Source organism: Physeter macrocephalus, chromosome 2, assembly GCF_002837175.3.
Source record: "Physeter macrocephalus isolate SW-GA chromosome 2, ASM283717v5, whole genome shotgun sequence".
In the NCBI taxonomy this organism is placed as follows: Eukaryota; Metazoa; Chordata; class Mammalia; order Artiodactyla; family Physeteridae; genus Physeter; species Physeter macrocephalus.
In genome coordinates this window covers 120168211-120183301 of record NC_041215.1, presented here as the reverse complement: position 1 = coordinate 120183301, position 15091 = coordinate 120168211, and the positions used below count along the sequence as shown (strand labels likewise).

Sequence of the window (15091 nt, the reverse complement as noted above, 5' to 3'; positions counted from 1 at the left end):
AGTCTCTTCAATAAGTGGTGCTGGGAAAACTAGACAGCTACATGCAAAAGAATGAAATTAGAACACTCCCTAACACCATACTCAAAAATAAACTCAAAATGGATTAAAGAACTAAATGTAAGACTGACACTATAAAACTCTTAGAGGAAAACATTGGAAGAACACTCTTTGACATAAATCACAGCAAGATCTTTTTTGATCCACCTCCTAGAGTAATGGAAATAAAAACAAACAAAAAAAATGAGGAAAGCAAACAAAGAGAAGTTAAAGTAACTTGCCCAAGAAGATCCGGCTAGAAAGTGGCAGACCCAACCTTTGTATTCAGAGATTTGGGTTCCAGCGTTCACATACTTTACTGTCACACCACACTGCCTCTACATATACCTAGACTCTTCTATTTTGCTTGGGAGTTTTCAAACTGGAGACTCTCCGTGCCCTCAGCTCTTGCTACCAGTCCTTAAACTGAGAAGAGGTCATGGGTGGAAGAAGTTTGAGCCAGGAATACCTGCTCTTCGGGAAGTTTTCCGTCATCTTCTAGGATCTGAAAAAGCTCTCCCTCAGCATAGTCTGTCACCACCACCACCTGCAGGGAGAAGGCAATGCTACTAATGGCTCCACATTTATGTATTTTGAGGCTGGGAAATTCCTGGGACCCTTCTTCTTGGTGAGAGGTGACCCAAAACCAAAGCGCACCTCTTTGTCAGTCTCAAAGCTGTCAAGCATATGCACAATATTGGGATGCCGCAGACCCCGCATGATTTCAATCTCTCGTTGCAGATTCCTCAGCTCTTTCTCTGAGCGTCCCAATTTTGGAATGAACTTCAGGGCCACCACCTGTCAGTGGTAAGGTCAAGAGTCAAGGTCTAACTACACTATTGAAACATTAGCCTCAAAGCTCCAGAACTCAGACTTCAGATTGTTTGAGCAATTCTCACTATACTTGCTAGTCTCCCACTCGACTTTCCCCATGGTACCCTGGCCTTACCCAGGTTTCCCCTGCTCTCATCCTAGGAGGAAAGAGCCTCTGCCAGATAGATCCCTTTGGTGGATTCTGGGAAAAGAACTGATAAAGAATGCAAGATTTAAGGGATTTAGGGGAAAGGGAAGGAAAGAAAAATGAAGAGGGAAGAATATAGTTCAGGTGGTTTATCCCTTCCTGTATGGTATGATAGATAATAATATTAATAATAATAGTAATAATTGTTGTTTACTAGGTGCCAAGCACTGTTCTAAGTGATTCCGTGTGACATCACACTTAATCCTCGTACCCCAATAAGATGCTGTTCTTATTTTCATTCTATAGATGAGGAAACTGAGACATAGAGAGGTTGAGTAACTTGTCTATAGTTCTAAGGCTAGAAAGTGGTGGAGCTGCAATTTGAACCCAAGTAATCCAATTTCAGAGCTCATATTCCATAAGTATGAAGGAATCAGTGTCCTAGGAATACAGGTCAATATTCTGGCCCCATTCTCCACTGGAGTTGAAGGTGTGGAATACCACCCAAGAGATACCCCTCTTTGTTCACCACCTGAGCACTGTATTTTCTTCGACCCTTGTACACCCTCCCAAAAGAGCCTTCTCCAATCATCTCCAACACGTGGTACTTTTCCATGACAGAGATTTCAGGATCCCTCAGAAGGAAGGAGATAGAGATGGTGGTGAAGGGCTACAGCTCCGGGACAGTTCCACACATCTGGGAGGCCTGGTTCGGGCATGGAAGAAAGGTTAATGTTAGCCGCCTTTCCCTTTCCTTTTTTTTCATAACAATCCAGGCTTCATAAACAAGGTAGGGTAGAGAGAATGGAAAGATGAGATCTTGGAGCAGAGTGCCTTCCGTAGTCCTCCCTCCTTTTCTCTTCCTGTCTCCCAACCCAACCTTGTTCCCACCCGACCCCGTGTCCCCCTTCCCCCTCCACCCAGCCTTGCCCACCCGACCACTGCCCCTTCACCCAGCCTCTCCCCCTCACCCCACCCTCTCCACCCACCCTCGCCCACCCGACCCCGAGCCCCTGTATACAGCCTCGCCCACCGACCCCGCCCCTTCCAGCCACCCCAAAGTTCCTGCCACTAACAACCTCCTCAGCACCCCCGCCCACTCCCCCGGCCGCCGGCTAAGCGGACGGGAGCGCCTCTCTTACCCCAAGCCTAGGAGCTGCAAGCTCTTCAGGCCGAGGGACGCCGGCCCTGGCCTTCAGTCCCGCCCCTTCTGGCTGCCTTCGTATTTTGCCTGACTTATCGTTCTTATCGTGGGACTTATCGTCCCACCCCCACTGCCGGTCTCTTTAGACTCACATTGTTACCAATTTTACTCGCTAGAACTGGTCAGAGGTTCGGAGTAACAGGCGTTCAGGGGTGTGGGAGAGACGGTGGGCCGCTCATAGGCACTTCCTAGGGCATTTCCGAACCATCCCTTGGCCCTAAGGACCATCTAAGGACCGGGAGTCTGCGGTTGCCTAGAAACGGCCGCTAGCTACTCTCCCTCCCCTGCTTTACTTTCCGCCTCCGACTGCCCAGAGGCCATTTCCGGTTCCGGCTGCGGGCCGCAGAAGACATGGCGGCGTCTGCGTCGGCAGCTGCAGGGGAGGAGGACTGGTAACTTTGGGGTCATGGGCTTTGGAGGACCGCCTGGATCCGGTCCGGGGGACTAGCGGCAGCCGCGGACGGTCCGTACGGCGGGCGCGTGGGGCGGGACGAGGGATGAGGGATGGCAGAGACGCTTACATCTCTTCCTAAGAGAGTTCTGGACTGGGGAGCGGATGGGTGGAGGGGCACTGGTCTGACCCGGAGGAGACCGCATCAGCGCCGGCCTGGCTAGTTCGGGCCGCGCCTTATCAGGTTCGATTCTCCGGCTTCACCCCGTCCCATTCTTGCCTTCTGAAGTGGATTTGCTCAGGGTCCCGGGGGATGCCTGTTTATCAGATCTCCGCCCCCCTCCCCGTCCCTTTTACTTCCTAGAACCGATGTCCTCCAGTTCCCGTCCCCCCCCTTCCCCTCGGATCAGACTATTTCCTCTGAGGCTTTCCTCAACCTTCTCCCTTCCTGAGAGCACTGATGAGGACTGTCGTCTGAATAAAGCTTTACACCTCACAAAAAGCGCTCCTAGTCCTTCCCTCAAGCATTCTTCACAAGGGACCAGAACATGGAAGGACTCTGGGATTTGGAAATAGATAAATGTGTGTTCACATCATATTTTATTAGCTGTGTGATGCTGACCAGGCCACCTAGCTTCTGTGAGTCAGTGTCCTCAGCTGTAAAAAAAAAAAAAAAATGTGGGTGTGTGGCATCCACCTCAGAGAAGGATCTGAGAGGATCAAGATGGATTTGTAACATACCTAAACCCCCTTTTCATTAATAACTCTGAGGTGTAGGCACCTGAGGAGACTAAATGAGGCCTGAAGAGGTAAAATGAGTTGCCAAAAGGTACATAGTCAAGACTAGGAATCCAGGTTGTCAGACTCCAAACCTTATGTTCTTAGTTATAGGACATTGTACAGTTCCACCTCCCGTTTTTTGGTCACCATCTTACCACCATCCCATCCCATATCTCACATCCAGGGCCCAAGTCACAGGTAGGGTGGGTGAAGTATTGAAGGGCTTCTTGATGGAGGCTACACCTCAGTGTTTCATTGGTTCAGGGAGCCCAGCCAGTGGTGGCCTTTTTTGAGACCATCCAGACTTGCTGTTTTCAACCTGTTCAGGGGGAATTTAAGATTCTGAGGGGACACGCTGTGCCTTGGCGAGGGCCGTATTGATTGTACAACCAGCCTGCGGTGCTCTAAGACTCCAACGCTTAGGTCAACCAGAAGTACTCAACTGTTACCTATGTTATCTATTTATATTTTCAGGTGTCTGCCTAAGACTTAAAAAGACTTCAAAATTTTTTGAGAATCACTATATATATTTATACACATACACATGTATACACACACCCACACACACATGTATGTCACACTAGGGCAGCCCTGCTCTTGGTGAAGAAGGGGCAATATAACTATAAGAAAGCAAACCAAGCATGTATCTTTCCATGTATTATCTGGGTAAAGCTGTGGCCTCAAGCCAGTAACTCATCTTCAGTGGCATTACAACTGCTGTTTCTGTGATTAAACATGTGTGTCCTCTGAGGGATGGCAGAGACACTGACATCTCTTCCTAAGAGAGTTCTGGACTGGGGAGTGGGTGGGTGGAGGGGCCACTGGATCCTGACCTGCACAAGTTGATCTAGATCAGTCAGACAGCAGGGATCATAAATACATTGAATATTAACTACAACCTTCTCTCTTTCCTTTTAAGGGAGAAGGTTATTACAATTAGGAAAAAAAGAGAACACAGACTAGCTACTATGGCCAAGATACTATTAGGCACTTGACATAAACAAATCACCTTTCATCCTCACGATAACTGTGGAGAGTGGGTGGTAATATCTATATGTGGTGGACAGGGTAATTCAGGCTTACAGATATAAGTAACTACTCAGGTCACATAGCTGCTAAGTGATTGGTACCTGCTACTCATTCCAAGGCTGATGGCTCTTCCACTACAGCATAGCCTTTACAGCATGTAGATCTGTTCTGTTCAGGTTGGTATCTCCTTTGAGGAGGTTTACAGTGACTGGTATTGACAGTGTGTGTAGACACTGGGATCCATGAACGGTGTAGGGAAAGCCAGGATTGGTATTGGTAATCTTAATGCTAATCAATAGATGTCATATTTCTGGGTCAGAGAGATGGCCACTAAGGAACAACCAACAGTACAATGAAACTTACACAGGGAGTCAGGAAACCTAGCTTGGGTCTCAGTCCTGCCTCTGTTAAGCCTTGATTTGGGCTAGTCTTTTCACCTTCTTGGGAATCTGTTTCCTCATCTATTGGCAGAAATGATCTCTAAAACTCTGATTCCTGTGCTTTCTACCTGGCCACTTGACAAATTGAGGAAACATGTTTCCCCCATTTTTATGGAGGTTAGCAAGAGAATGCACTCACGCAGATTGCCATTTTTCTACAAAGCCAGCCTTCATTGGCCTTAGTAGGCTTTAATAGGGAGAGTTGTAATGGTGAGTCAAGAGTTGTAATGGTGAGTCAATCTCGCCTGTCTCTCTAGGGTCCTTCCCTCTGAAGTTGAAGTGTTAGAGTCTATCTATCTGGATGAACTACAGGTGGTCAAAGGAAATGGCAGGTACGTATTCAACTAGAGGTGGGCAGGAGTCCCCTTGGTAGTAAGAGGATTCCATGCAGTATCTGTGGGCCTTGATTTGAGATAATATTTCTGTCATGTAGACAGTCTATTCCTTTAATCACCCCAAAGAAAGAGCGTGATGCTCACTTCCTCTGCCCGCTTTACTCTCTCACCCCCATCCTCCCCAGCCCTCAAGTCCCTGCCCAGTCACATCCCAGGTCTCCACTTCATCCACCTGCAGATCATCACCATGGGAGATCTACATCACCCTGCACCCCGCCACTGCAGAAGACCAGGATTCACAGTATGTCTGCTTCACTCTGGTGCTTCGGGTCCCAGCACAGGTGAGGCCTCTACTTTATGGCAGCAAAGGGAGGAAGGGGAGAGGCCTTGGGGTGGAGTGCATTAGCAGTAGCATGGTATTTTCTCTCTCTAGTATCCCCATGAGGTGCCACAGATCTCTATCCGTAACCCCCGAGGACTCTCAGATGAACAGATCCACAAGTAAGTCGGGCTGGTCAGAGCAGGGAAAATTTGGGATACAGCTCAGTCTGGTGAGGGAAGGGGGCAGGCCTAATGTTTGCTTTGCCCTCTCCCCACAGGATCTCACAGGCGCTGAGCCACATGGCTGAGGCTGGGCTGGGTACTGCCATGCTCTATGAGCTCATCGAGGTGAGAGGTGTGCTAGCCTGGGGAAATGTCCTTGCCTTCCAGCTAGAGCAGTTTCTTTCAAGGGAGGCCTTGGGCCTAGAATCTTAAATGTGTCTGGAGACATTCATTTAGTTCTTGTTTAGGTAAGCCTAAACTGCTCCAGAAAGGTGAGACTCTCTTCTGTTTCAAAAAATCTCCCCAAAGACAGTTCCATAGCTTCCCCAAGTTGCCTATTCCAGCATCGTGACAGAAAATTTTTTTTCCTCTTTAACTTGAATTTTTCGTGCTTCATTATCAGTGCATTTCTTGTTCTCTTGGCATTGGCAACTGAAAATGGCAAGAGATCTTTCCTGGAGGGTCTAGCCATAAATGAACATTTGAAGGCTAGTCTGCCATTGGAGCTGACTAGAAAAAGTCATGGTTCTTTTCCTCAAAGAGTTTCTACCCTAGTGAAGGAAACAACCCACATGAAACTATGCCTAGAGCTACAAGTTAATATACACAGCTAACTTTTGTTGTTTGAGATCAAAAACACAAATACAGTCTTGTTTTCCTCTACTTTGAGTTTTTAAGAAAAATGTTCAGAAAAGAATGAAGGTGGGTGGCCTGGAGTCAGAGTGGGCATAGACCACTGAAGCGTTTCTGAGTCAGGCCTCCACGATGCAGCTTTGAACTTTGTGGAATTCCAGAGCATTAGCTATTCAAACAACAGTGCAAATGCGTATTTCATAGCTCAACCTGATGCCTTTTGAATTCTCTGTCCGTTTGGGGTGTCCATGCCTTCACTTTCTTTCTGAAAGCTGACTCCAGAACAGGCTCACTGAGGGAGTGATATTCAAAGGGGGATAACCAGGAAAGGCCTCCCAGAAGATGTGAGTTTTAATTGAACATTTTTTTCTCTCTAAGGTGTTTTATTTTCATCCCCAAGATGTATTAAAAGTGACTTAATGAGTGGAAAAACAATTAAATTGGATTTTGAAGCTGGGTAGATTTGGGGAGAGGAGTGTGGGCGTGGAGGAGGATTGATTCCAAGCAGAGGGGGCATCACCAAGACAGACATGCATGAACACAAGGCAGACTGGCTCGGTGGGAGACAGCCCGCCAGTCACTCCTGGGAGTGATCGACAAGCTTCACTCACAGTTCTGGCCCCTGCCTCGCTATCTGAACAGTGTCTTCTCTCCTCTCAGAAAGGGAAGGAAATTCTCACAGATAACAACATCCCCCATGGCCAGTGCGTCATCTGCCTCTATGGTTTCCAGGTGGGTTACTCTCCTGGGACCTGGGGGTCGGCTGTGACAGACAGTGGAGGGCTCGGGGAGAGCTGTGACACAGTGCCTTACCCTCCAGGAGAAGGAGGCCTTTACCAAAACAACCTGTTACCACTACTTCCACTGCCACTGCCTGGCTCGGTACATCCAGCACATGGAGCAGGAGCTGCAGGCCCAGGGACGGGAGCAGGAACAGGAATGGCAGCGCGCCACAGCCAGACAGGTTGACCTGCTGCCCCTGCTCGCTCGACTCCCATACCCTCTTCTGTCCCTCCACTCCAGGGCCGCCTTAGCCTTTTCAGGGTCATAGGTACCTTTGAGATTAACGAAAGCTCACCTTTGTCCAGGAAAAAGGGGCATCCTTATACATACACGTAATCATTTTGCACACAGTTTCAGAGGGTTCCCAGACCTCTAGTTAGGCAGCCCCTGCTTTGCTCCCCCTCACTGCTGAACAGGTAGGTATTCCTGTGCCCCTCCGTCCCAACCCTCTACAGATGAGGCTGGCAGCTGGCAAGCACCCTAGGCTGGGAAGCAGGGGTGCGATTTCGCCTCTCTTTTCAGAAGGCCGTTGGTGTGCAGTGCCCGGTGTGCAGAGAGCCACTCGTGTACGATCTTGCCTCGCTGAAAGCAGCCCCTGAACCCCAGCAGCCCATGGTAAGGGAACTCGCTGCTAATCTGAGCCAAGAATAATGGCATCTTGTCTACTTTGAATGGGGTCTCTGGAATTGGCCTCAAGCTGCCTGGGCCCTCTCTGTAAAGCCAAGGCCCCCAGCAGAAGTCCAAAACTCTGTTCGGGAGCCCAGTCTGAGGGATAAAACCAAGAACCTTGAGCAGATCTCCTGAGGCAGTCCTGGAAGAGCTGGGGTTTCGAGTCTGCCTTCTCCTGTTTATTCTTCTCTCCATGCCATTCTGCTCCTTTCCTTCCAGGAGCTGTACCAGCCTGATGCCGAGAGCTTGCGCCAGCAAGAAGAGCGCAAGAGGCTCTACCAGAGACAGCAGGAGAGGGGGGGCATCATTGACCTTGAGGCTGAGCGTAACCGGTACTTCATCAGCCTCCAGCAGGTGAGGGAAGGGTTTCCCACTCCTCCCCTGATGACACCAACCTTCCTACCAACACCCCTCTGCCATGGCCCTCGGGTGAGCTTTGTTCTACCCTGGGAGGTTATAGGCTCATGGCGGTCGGCTCAGATTCTAGGTGAGGGGCCTGTGGTTCCCCGCTTTGAGGAACTGCATCCCCTTCACTGCATCTGCTCACTTCCTTCTAGCCTCCTGCCCCTTTGGAACCCGAGTCAGCTGTAGATGCCTCTGGAGGATCCAACCCACCCAGTACCCTTGCCACAGAACAGTCCACCTCATCAACTGTTCAGACCACCCTGTCAGCTCCTCTGCCTGTGGCCTCCCAGTACACATGTGAGAAGATTCCAGGGGCTGGGCCAAATCAGCAAAAGCTGGGCGAGACCCAGAAAGCTATGCTAGACCCTCCCCGGGCCAGTCGAGGTCCCTGGAGACAGCCCGAACGGAGGCACCTAAAAGGAGGGGAGTGCAATGCCCTCAAAGGTACCAGTGACACCCAGGAACTGCCACCTCCTGAGGGGCCCATCAAGGAGCCCGTGGACCTAAAGCCAGAGTCCCGTAACCAAGGGGTTGAAGGTCCTCCCCAGGAAAAGGGACATGGCAACTGGCAGGGTCCCCCGCCCCGCAGGACTCACGACTTTGCCCGCTGGGAGCGCTCCAAGGGTCGGACACCGGCTTCTTCCTACCCCCGCCTGCCTCGGGGTCGGGGAGCCTACCGACCTGGTCCTCGAAGGGAGCCCGTGAGCCTCGAATCGGAGGGTGGTTCCTAGCAGTACTGTGGGGGGCGGGGGGGGACAATAAAGAGATTGGCCTTGTTTGGCTTTCCTTACTCGGTAGTGCCTAGCCTGTGAAGTATGGCTCTCTTTAAATTCCCAGCAAGACGAGCATGGCAGAGTAGCCACAATCTTGCTCTGAAGTCTGTTCTCCCAAGAAATCGGGGTCTGGATAAAGAGGAGTCTGACATCTCAGCTAGTGTAGTGGATTCCAAGGAAAACTAGTGGAGGCCAACATTTAAGAAGAATATGCAGGACCCACCCTGCCCCATAACCCACTGTGCATACCCCCACATCTATCTATCTGTCTATACTTGAATATCTTGAGGTGGAGGATGGTGCTTGCCTGTTTACTACGGTCTCTCTTCTTCCCCCTTTGTCTAAGGCAGGCTGTGCCCCCAGCATTTGCATATGTGGACACCTGATGGCCCCTGAAGGCATCTGTGTTTATGGCCCTTGCTTTTTCCTCAAGTGCCAACACCGGAAGGTAGGAGGGAGGTCAGAGAACGGAGTAGCATGGCAGGTGTTTATTGATCTCCTAGAGGAGGAGAGGGCTGGGTACAGCCCAGTTGTCACCTCCTCAGAGACTCTGCATTGTGAATTGCCCCTGCAGGGTCACTTTTATAAAGCATGAAGTAGCCCTGCACCTGGGCAGGACTGATCTGAGTTGTAGCTTGAAGGACACGATCTGCAAAGGTCTCGGCCAGGGAAGCTGCTTGCCCTGGATAGAACCTCTGGAACATCTGGGTCAGCTGCCAGCGTGAGCAGTGGCCCACGTACTCCTTCAGGTCTACTCGCCCAGGGCGTATCAGGGCAGGGTCGAGCCTAAGAGAAGAAGGCAGCAAAAGCAGAGTCATGAGCAGCAGTGCCACCAGCACCCCCAAAAATGGTCCCGCTGAACCTTCTGATCCTCCTAAGATGGTGAGGGGGCGGAGTCTTGCCTCCCAGTCTGAGCACCTCACTCCTCACCTGTCAACATGGTTGGTGGTCATGAACACAATGCGTGCCTCAGTGGAAGCCACGCCATCCAAGGCGTTGAGCAGGCCGCTGAAAGTGAGACGACCTAGACCTTGGTACTTTACTGGGTCTGGAAGAAGGCAGAGATAAAGCGTGAATGATCATAGCCCTACTTAAAATTAGCATCCCCTTCTACTCCTTACTTACCATGTCCCCCAACTTATCAGTGTGTCTTGTGGGCTCGCATTGCTAACCCAGGTGTCCTCCGTCAGCTCTCTGGATTTCTCCTTTCTTCCACTGTTCCTCATTTAGAAACACTCCCCCTTCCGTCAACTTCCCTCACTTACTCTCCGCAGCCAGGTCTCGACTGAGAAAGGCAGCATCCACATCCTCCAGGAGCACCAGGCTCTGCTGCGGTGCCACGCTCAGCAGGTGGTTGAGCCGGTCGTCAGAGAGGCTGGAGTCTGTGAGACTCAGCAGGCAGATGCTGTGCTGCAGTTCCCCAGCCAGGGCTGTGCTATGGAGGAGGGATGACAGGTAATGGGCAACCTGGGAACTGGTCCTTGGGCCCAGCTGCTTGTTCCTCACTGTACTAGTTTTGTCTCGGAGGCCTAAACCTTTCACCATACGCCGCTAGTGTTCCTCATGTCTCATGTTTATCCTGGTTCCTGTTCCCCACGTTTATTTCCCTTTCCAACCCCACCAGTCCAGTTTCTCTCCAGTTTGAGGGTTAAGGGAAGTTTGACTCTACTCACATAAAACTGCTCTTTCCACAACCAGGGGGCCCATAAAGCAGGTAGCCACGTCTGTAGGGAATGCCTAAGAATACAGCCAGGATGATTGTCAAGACCTAAAATGAATCATGTACTCTGCCCCAGATGTCCACATTCATGCCCAACTCTGCTCCCTGGAGGCCTGATGACTTTGGCATTGGAAGAAATCATTCCCGTAGACAACTTTTCTCTCCCCTTCGTCTATGGGAATTAGGCTGGAGCTTTATATTTGCCCACAAATATAAAGCGCTAGCACACAGCTTTATATCTGGCCAACAAAGACCAGCCTGTTCCCTCCTGTTCTAATACGACATCAAAAACAACCTAGCCAAGACCCCAGCTGCTTCTCACCTCTGTCAGTGTACCACTTGGGGTTATCGATGAATTCCCTGATGTCTCTGACAATTCGGTCAGCCAGACCCTGTTCTAGAACCACAGAATTCAGTGGCCGGCGGCGGCGTGGATAGCCAAAGGGGCGCCATTCGGAGCCCACGGCTGTGTACATCACTGTCTTCCCTTCCTCCTGCTGCAAGGCTAGCTCTCGAGCTGGGAGGGGGGAGATGAGACAAAGCCAATAATTCCTCTTTGCCATGCTACTAGGCAGAGTTGTGCCAAAACAGTTTCCCTAGCCACCTACTCCCATGGTCTCAGAGCCTCCTGTTCCTCCTCTCCAAGCTTCTCTTCCTTTGATGTCGAAGACCCCATCCCTGCAGCCACCACCCCCCGCCCCCATAAAGCCTGTCTGTGCCATCCCACACCTTCCTCCAGGATGTTGAAGAAGACCTTTCGGTCAGTGCCCAGAGCCGTGAAGGTGACAGATTCCCAGGGGGTCCCCGTCTGCAGGTCTATCATCTGCATCTCTCGGCTCCGTTCTACCCGGATCCATTTCCCTTGATACCTGAATAAGAATGGTCAAAATGAGGTGAACTAATGGGTCAAACCCACCTCCCCTCATTCTCTTTTTCTACTCTCAGAGCCCTCTCTGGTTCCCAACCTTACCAGATAAAGTGGTTTCCAGGGCTGGGGACAAATTCAAATTTAGTGGAGATGCGGCCACTCTCGTGCTGAAGGTATGAAGTCTCGACACTGAGGTGCTGAGTTCGGGTACTGTGGCGGGTGAGCCAGCTAAGCAACCAGGCATAGCTCCTGTCTCGAGCAGGGACTTCCAGTGTGATCATGTAATGGCGCCGGAATGCCACCAGACCCAGTTGGGCACCCTTCCGGGCCAGAGCCAGGGCTGTGCCCACACCCACCAGCCCAAATCCAGCCCCAAAGTAGGGATTGTCCTTCAGGGCCAGAACAAAGTCTGAGAGGGGCATCTTGAAAGGAAAACACTGAATCTTACAGGCCCCAAGGCATTTTCAAGACCTGGGGGTGGGGAGCAGTGGAGATGGGACAAAGCAGAAGATTAGTTTAGAAAATGGACTCTGAAATTCCTCCCCAACCCACCCCCTCCCCCCCTGCATAAGCTGGGAGCAGGAAGGACAGGTCAGCATTACTGTGTGCTTCAATATCCTCCCTTTGTGGGGTGGGGTTGGTGTTGGAATGCAAGGGATGGGACTCTGGGCCACTCGCCCCATTTTGCCTTTCATTATCCTATTCATACCTGTTTCCTGCCAGACGACTATGTCTGGAGATTCCTTAAACCTGAGAGAACAATATAACCCACTTCACATCAGGATAATGGATGGACAGAATTTTTGTGGTCCCTGGGACCAGCTGAGTTAGAACCCTCTCTACCCTGTCAACCTGTCAGTAACCTCATGCCTTGCTATTATGAGTCATGTACTTCAAATATCCTCTCCTCTCCTTTACATGCTAATGTCCTGTTTAGCTCTTTATTACCTCCCACCTAAATTGTCACTTCAAAATTAATTTTAGTTCTTGAAGTGGCATCTTAATGGGTCTCCACGTCCTGCTTCACCAAACTGCTACACAGGGGTCCAGCTCTTTCTTCATAAGGATCTGCTTCAATCCCACTACTTTCCCTACTCCAACACCACCAATGACTGGCTCTCAACAGGTCCCTGAATTAGGTAAAAACTCCTCTACCTCCACCATACGGGGCCCACCTACCTTTAATGGCTTAGCTCCTAATACTCTCTGTTGAACAAATATACAAACCTCCCTCTTCCTTGCTCAAGCAATTCTCTTGACTCGGAATGCCCATTTTAATTTATTTCCTCCATTCTCTCCAGTTGAAGTCCCGCCCATCTGCTACTTTCTCCAAGATTTCCTCGAATTCCACCCCCAATAAAATGTGACAGGGCCTGATTCTAGACTGTAGGATCCCGAAGGTAGGAGATCAAATCTTTCTAGCACACCTCACCCGCCCCCCCCACCCGCCACTATGCTCTACGCGTGGCACGCAGTGCGGTGAACTGACAGCAGTGACCTCCGCTGAAGCTCAGAACAGGATCCAGAATTCCAAAATTCGTATGCGTGGAAGGCTACAGACAAAGCCCTTCCCGCTCCCGGTCCTTGTCGGTCGCCCAGAAGCCCCCTCCCGAACCCCCTCTACACCCCAGCTCGCGCCCCCTGTAGCAGGGTTTGGAATAATCGGTCACTCCCACACCCCTTACCGCCATGACTCTCTGGCCCTCCCTCTCGATGGTTTCACCCCTTCGCTCTTCAGGGAAGCGCCGCTTCGCCCGGCCCCCGAGTTGTTTCATCTACTTCCCGCCACACCCACCAAGAAGGCTCTGCCACTCTGCTCCACAACTCTCGATGGTACTCTTTGGGCCTCAAGGCCAGGATGGGGGGTGGGGGTGGGGAACGAAAGACAGAACCATAGAGTACTCCGCCAGACTCACAGAGGAAGAGAGAGCGGCCTCCAAATGCCCGAGGTCCTAGAGGGGGCTGGGCCGGAGGCGGTCGCACAAAAGGAGTCACGGGAGGCCGCTCCAGCCGCTGGTCGACCATAGAGACGAGGCTCCCGCCCGCCCAGGGCCGGGAGGTAAGAGAGCGGCAGCGGGGCGGGAACTAGTAGGGAGTGCGGGTGGAGCAGGCCGGAGGCAAAAGTTTCTCGAGCCTCAGCGTGAGGGGTGGGCTTGGGCGGTGGGAACGCCCGGGAGAAATGCTGAAGGGAGCACGGCGACGAGCGAGGCCCCGGCGCATCACATCAGCCCCCCCGGTTCCTCGGTCGCGTCACTGCCCTGGACCGCGCCCGGTTACCCGCTGCCTCTCCTTAGGACCATAAGCATGACGATGCTACATCCTAAGCCTTGCAGGTTACAAAACGTCTTTCCCATTTTCTGGCACTTGTGATTCCCGCTCCCGCCCAACGATGTGGACGCTGTCATCGCCTCCACTTCACAGATAGAAAAGCTGAGGCCTCGAGAAGCGAGGGGACTGTATCTGTCCAAGGCCACGCGGTGAGTCAGAGCCCACAGGAAAGTGGAAACCGGGTGCCTTGGTCCCCAGGCTGGATCTCATCCTTTTCCCAGGCCTTCTCTCTGCCTTAATTTGTCCTTTCTCTTCCTCAGTACCCGTGCCCCGAAGATAAGTTCATTTCTTCTCTTGTGCCCACCTATGTCCCACCTCACTCCGCCTTCCAGTGGTTCAGTCTAGACAACACCGCGTCCTCCTTGGCTCCCCCCTAAGGCAAGTATACTGCCCAAGCTGGAAGACTCCTGAGAGCAGCGATGATAAGTGGAGGCTGTGGTTTCCAGAGAATCCTCTGAGGGCGGAAGTGCCCTGCCCTGCCACCTTCCGAATTTCCGTGATCTGAGGCTTTGAGTTGCAGAATTCTCACCTGCAACCTAGGAAATCCGAGCCCTAGGCCATTACTCGACCTCCATGACTCAATTTCATGAAAGGATTACTGTCATTCTTATTAATTCTAGGTTATTTAGCTTAGACTAATTTTAGCCGTGTATAACAAGATATGCAATTTACTTGACATTCATCTCTCAGTTGTGTTCCAGTGGTCAATGTGAGGCCATAGTCAATTTGTTAGAAATTTCTCTAGGTGTGTTAACTTGTAAGGCATCACTGATTTGATATCTTAGTAGAAGCCTAGCTTTGCTTTGATGCATTTCTGTGTCTGGAGTTCTTCACTAGAATTCCCGTATTTGTCTGACTTGCATAGACTGTTGTGTGTTCAGTGAAGTGATAACGTCAATAAACTCCACTCAAAAAGCTCCAAGTCTAGGGAGGGAGACTGGTAGGTAAACGACAGTGCAGTGTGACACAGTTTCTGACAGAGCTATGTACAATGTGCCATTAGGACCTCAGAGACAGAAACTTAGATGAAAGGTGTCCGGAAGCCGTCCTAGTGGAAGTGACATTTGTGCAGATTCTTTTTTTTTTTTTTTTTTTTTTTTTGTGGTATGGGGGCCCCCCTCTTTTGTGGCCCCTCCCGTCGTGGAGCACAGGCTCCGGACGCGCAGGCCCAGCGGCCATGGCTCACGGGCCCA

The 15091-nt window shown here is 51.1% G+C and overlaps 4 protein-coding genes across 12 annotated transcripts in view; 2 read left to right on the top strand and 2 right to left on the bottom strand.

The window, feature by feature from the left end:
- Positions 1–2345, bottom strand: part of STK36 (serine/threonine kinase 36) — a 29107-nt gene extending 26762 nt beyond the window's left edge. For 3 of the 6 annotated variants that reach the window (XM_024124774.3, XM_055090055.1, XM_055090052.1), the window contains exons 1-3: positions 1530–1657; positions 694–834; positions 506–583 (exon numbers count right to left, since the gene is read on the bottom strand). In XM_024124774.3, coding sequence (XP_023980542.1) covers positions 506–583; positions 694–834; positions 1530–1613 — 303 coding nt within the window. In that variant the 5' untranslated portion in view covers positions 1614–1657. Of the gene's footprint in view, positions 1–505; positions 584–693; positions 835–1526; positions 1704–2139; positions 2195–2293 lie in introns of those variants that run through there. The other 3 variants (XM_055090049.1, XM_028481918.2, XM_055090056.1) reach the window with 3 other exon arrangements.
- Positions 2346–2521: 176 nt separating this feature from the next.
- Positions 2522–8999, top strand: RNF25 (ring finger protein 25). Of its 3 annotated transcripts, XM_007121439.2 has the most exons (10): positions 2522–2593; positions 5099–5173; positions 5415–5517; positions 5610–5677; positions 5776–5845; positions 7013–7084; positions 7173–7316; positions 7658–7750; positions 8024–8158; positions 8362–8999. In XM_007121439.2, the coding sequence occupies exons 1-10, from the start codon at positions 2553–2555 to the stop codon at positions 8938–8940; spliced, it is 1380 nt and encodes a 459-aa protein (XP_007121501.2). In that variant the 5' UTR covers positions 2522–2552; the 3' UTR covers positions 8941–8999. The 3 variants fall into 3 exon arrangements, with proteins under 3 accessions (XP_007121501.2, XP_028337692.1, XP_007121504.2); XM_028481891.2 differs by lacking the exon at positions 7173–7316 and having other exon boundaries at positions 2527–2593; XM_007121442.4 differs by lacking the exons at positions 7013–7084; positions 7173–7316 and having other exon boundaries at positions 2527–2593.
- Positions 9000–9457: 458 nt separating this feature from the next.
- On the bottom strand, positions 9458–13509 carry BCS1L (BCS1 homolog, ubiquinol-cytochrome c reductase complex chaperone). The gene is made up of 8 exons (XM_007121436.3): positions 13256–13509; positions 11673–12041; positions 11432–11571; positions 11025–11219; positions 10656–10719; positions 10248–10417; positions 9913–10030; positions 9458–9768 (listed from the first exon to the last, which is right to left on the bottom strand). The coding sequence occupies exons 2-8, from the start codon at positions 11990–11992 to the stop codon at positions 9516–9518; spliced, it is 1260 nt and encodes a 419-aa protein (XP_007121498.1). The 5' UTR covers positions 11993–12041; positions 13256–13509; the 3' UTR covers positions 9458–9515.
- Positions 13510–13550: 41 nt separating this feature from the next.
- Positions 13551–15091, top strand: part of ZNF142 (zinc finger protein 142) — a 21475-nt gene continuing 19934 nt past the window's right edge. The window contains exons 1-3 of one of the 2 annotated variants that reach the window (XM_007121443.4): positions 13551–13629; positions 13904–14047; positions 14159–14276. The gene's annotated coding sequence lies outside the window, so the exon portion shown is untranslated. Of the gene's footprint in view, positions 13630–13895; positions 14048–14158; positions 14277–15091 lie in introns of both variants that reach the window. The other variant, XM_007121444.4, reaches the window with a different exon arrangement.

Excerpts from the sequence above, each read along its gene's own strand:
- RNF25 (XM_007121439.2), top strand. The coding sequence starts at position 2,553 with ATGGCGGCGTCTGCGTCGGCAGCTGCAGGGGAGGAGGACTG. Across the intron at positions 5,518-5,609 it reads TGCTTCGGGTCCCAGCACAG|TATCCCCATGAGGTGCCACA; the intron begins GTGAGGCCTCTA and ends TTCTCTCTCTAG. Across the intron at positions 7,317-7,657 it reads AGCGCGCCACAGCCAGACAG|AAGGCCGTTGGTGTGCAGTG; the intron begins GTTGACCTGCTG and ends CTCTCTTTTCAG.
- BCS1L (XM_007121436.3), bottom strand. The coding sequence starts at position 11,992 with ATGCCCCTCTCAGACTTTGTTCTGGCCCTGAAGGACAATCCCTACTTT. Across the intron at positions 10,418-10,655 it reads TGTGGAAAGAGCAGTTTTAT|CACAGCCCTGGCTGGGGAAC; the intron begins GTGAGTAGAGTC and ends CCTCCTCCATAG. Across the intron at positions 9,769-9,912 it reads ACCACCAACCATGTTGACAG|GCTCGACCCTGCCCTGATAC; the intron begins GTGAGGAGTGAG and ends TTCTTCTCTTAG.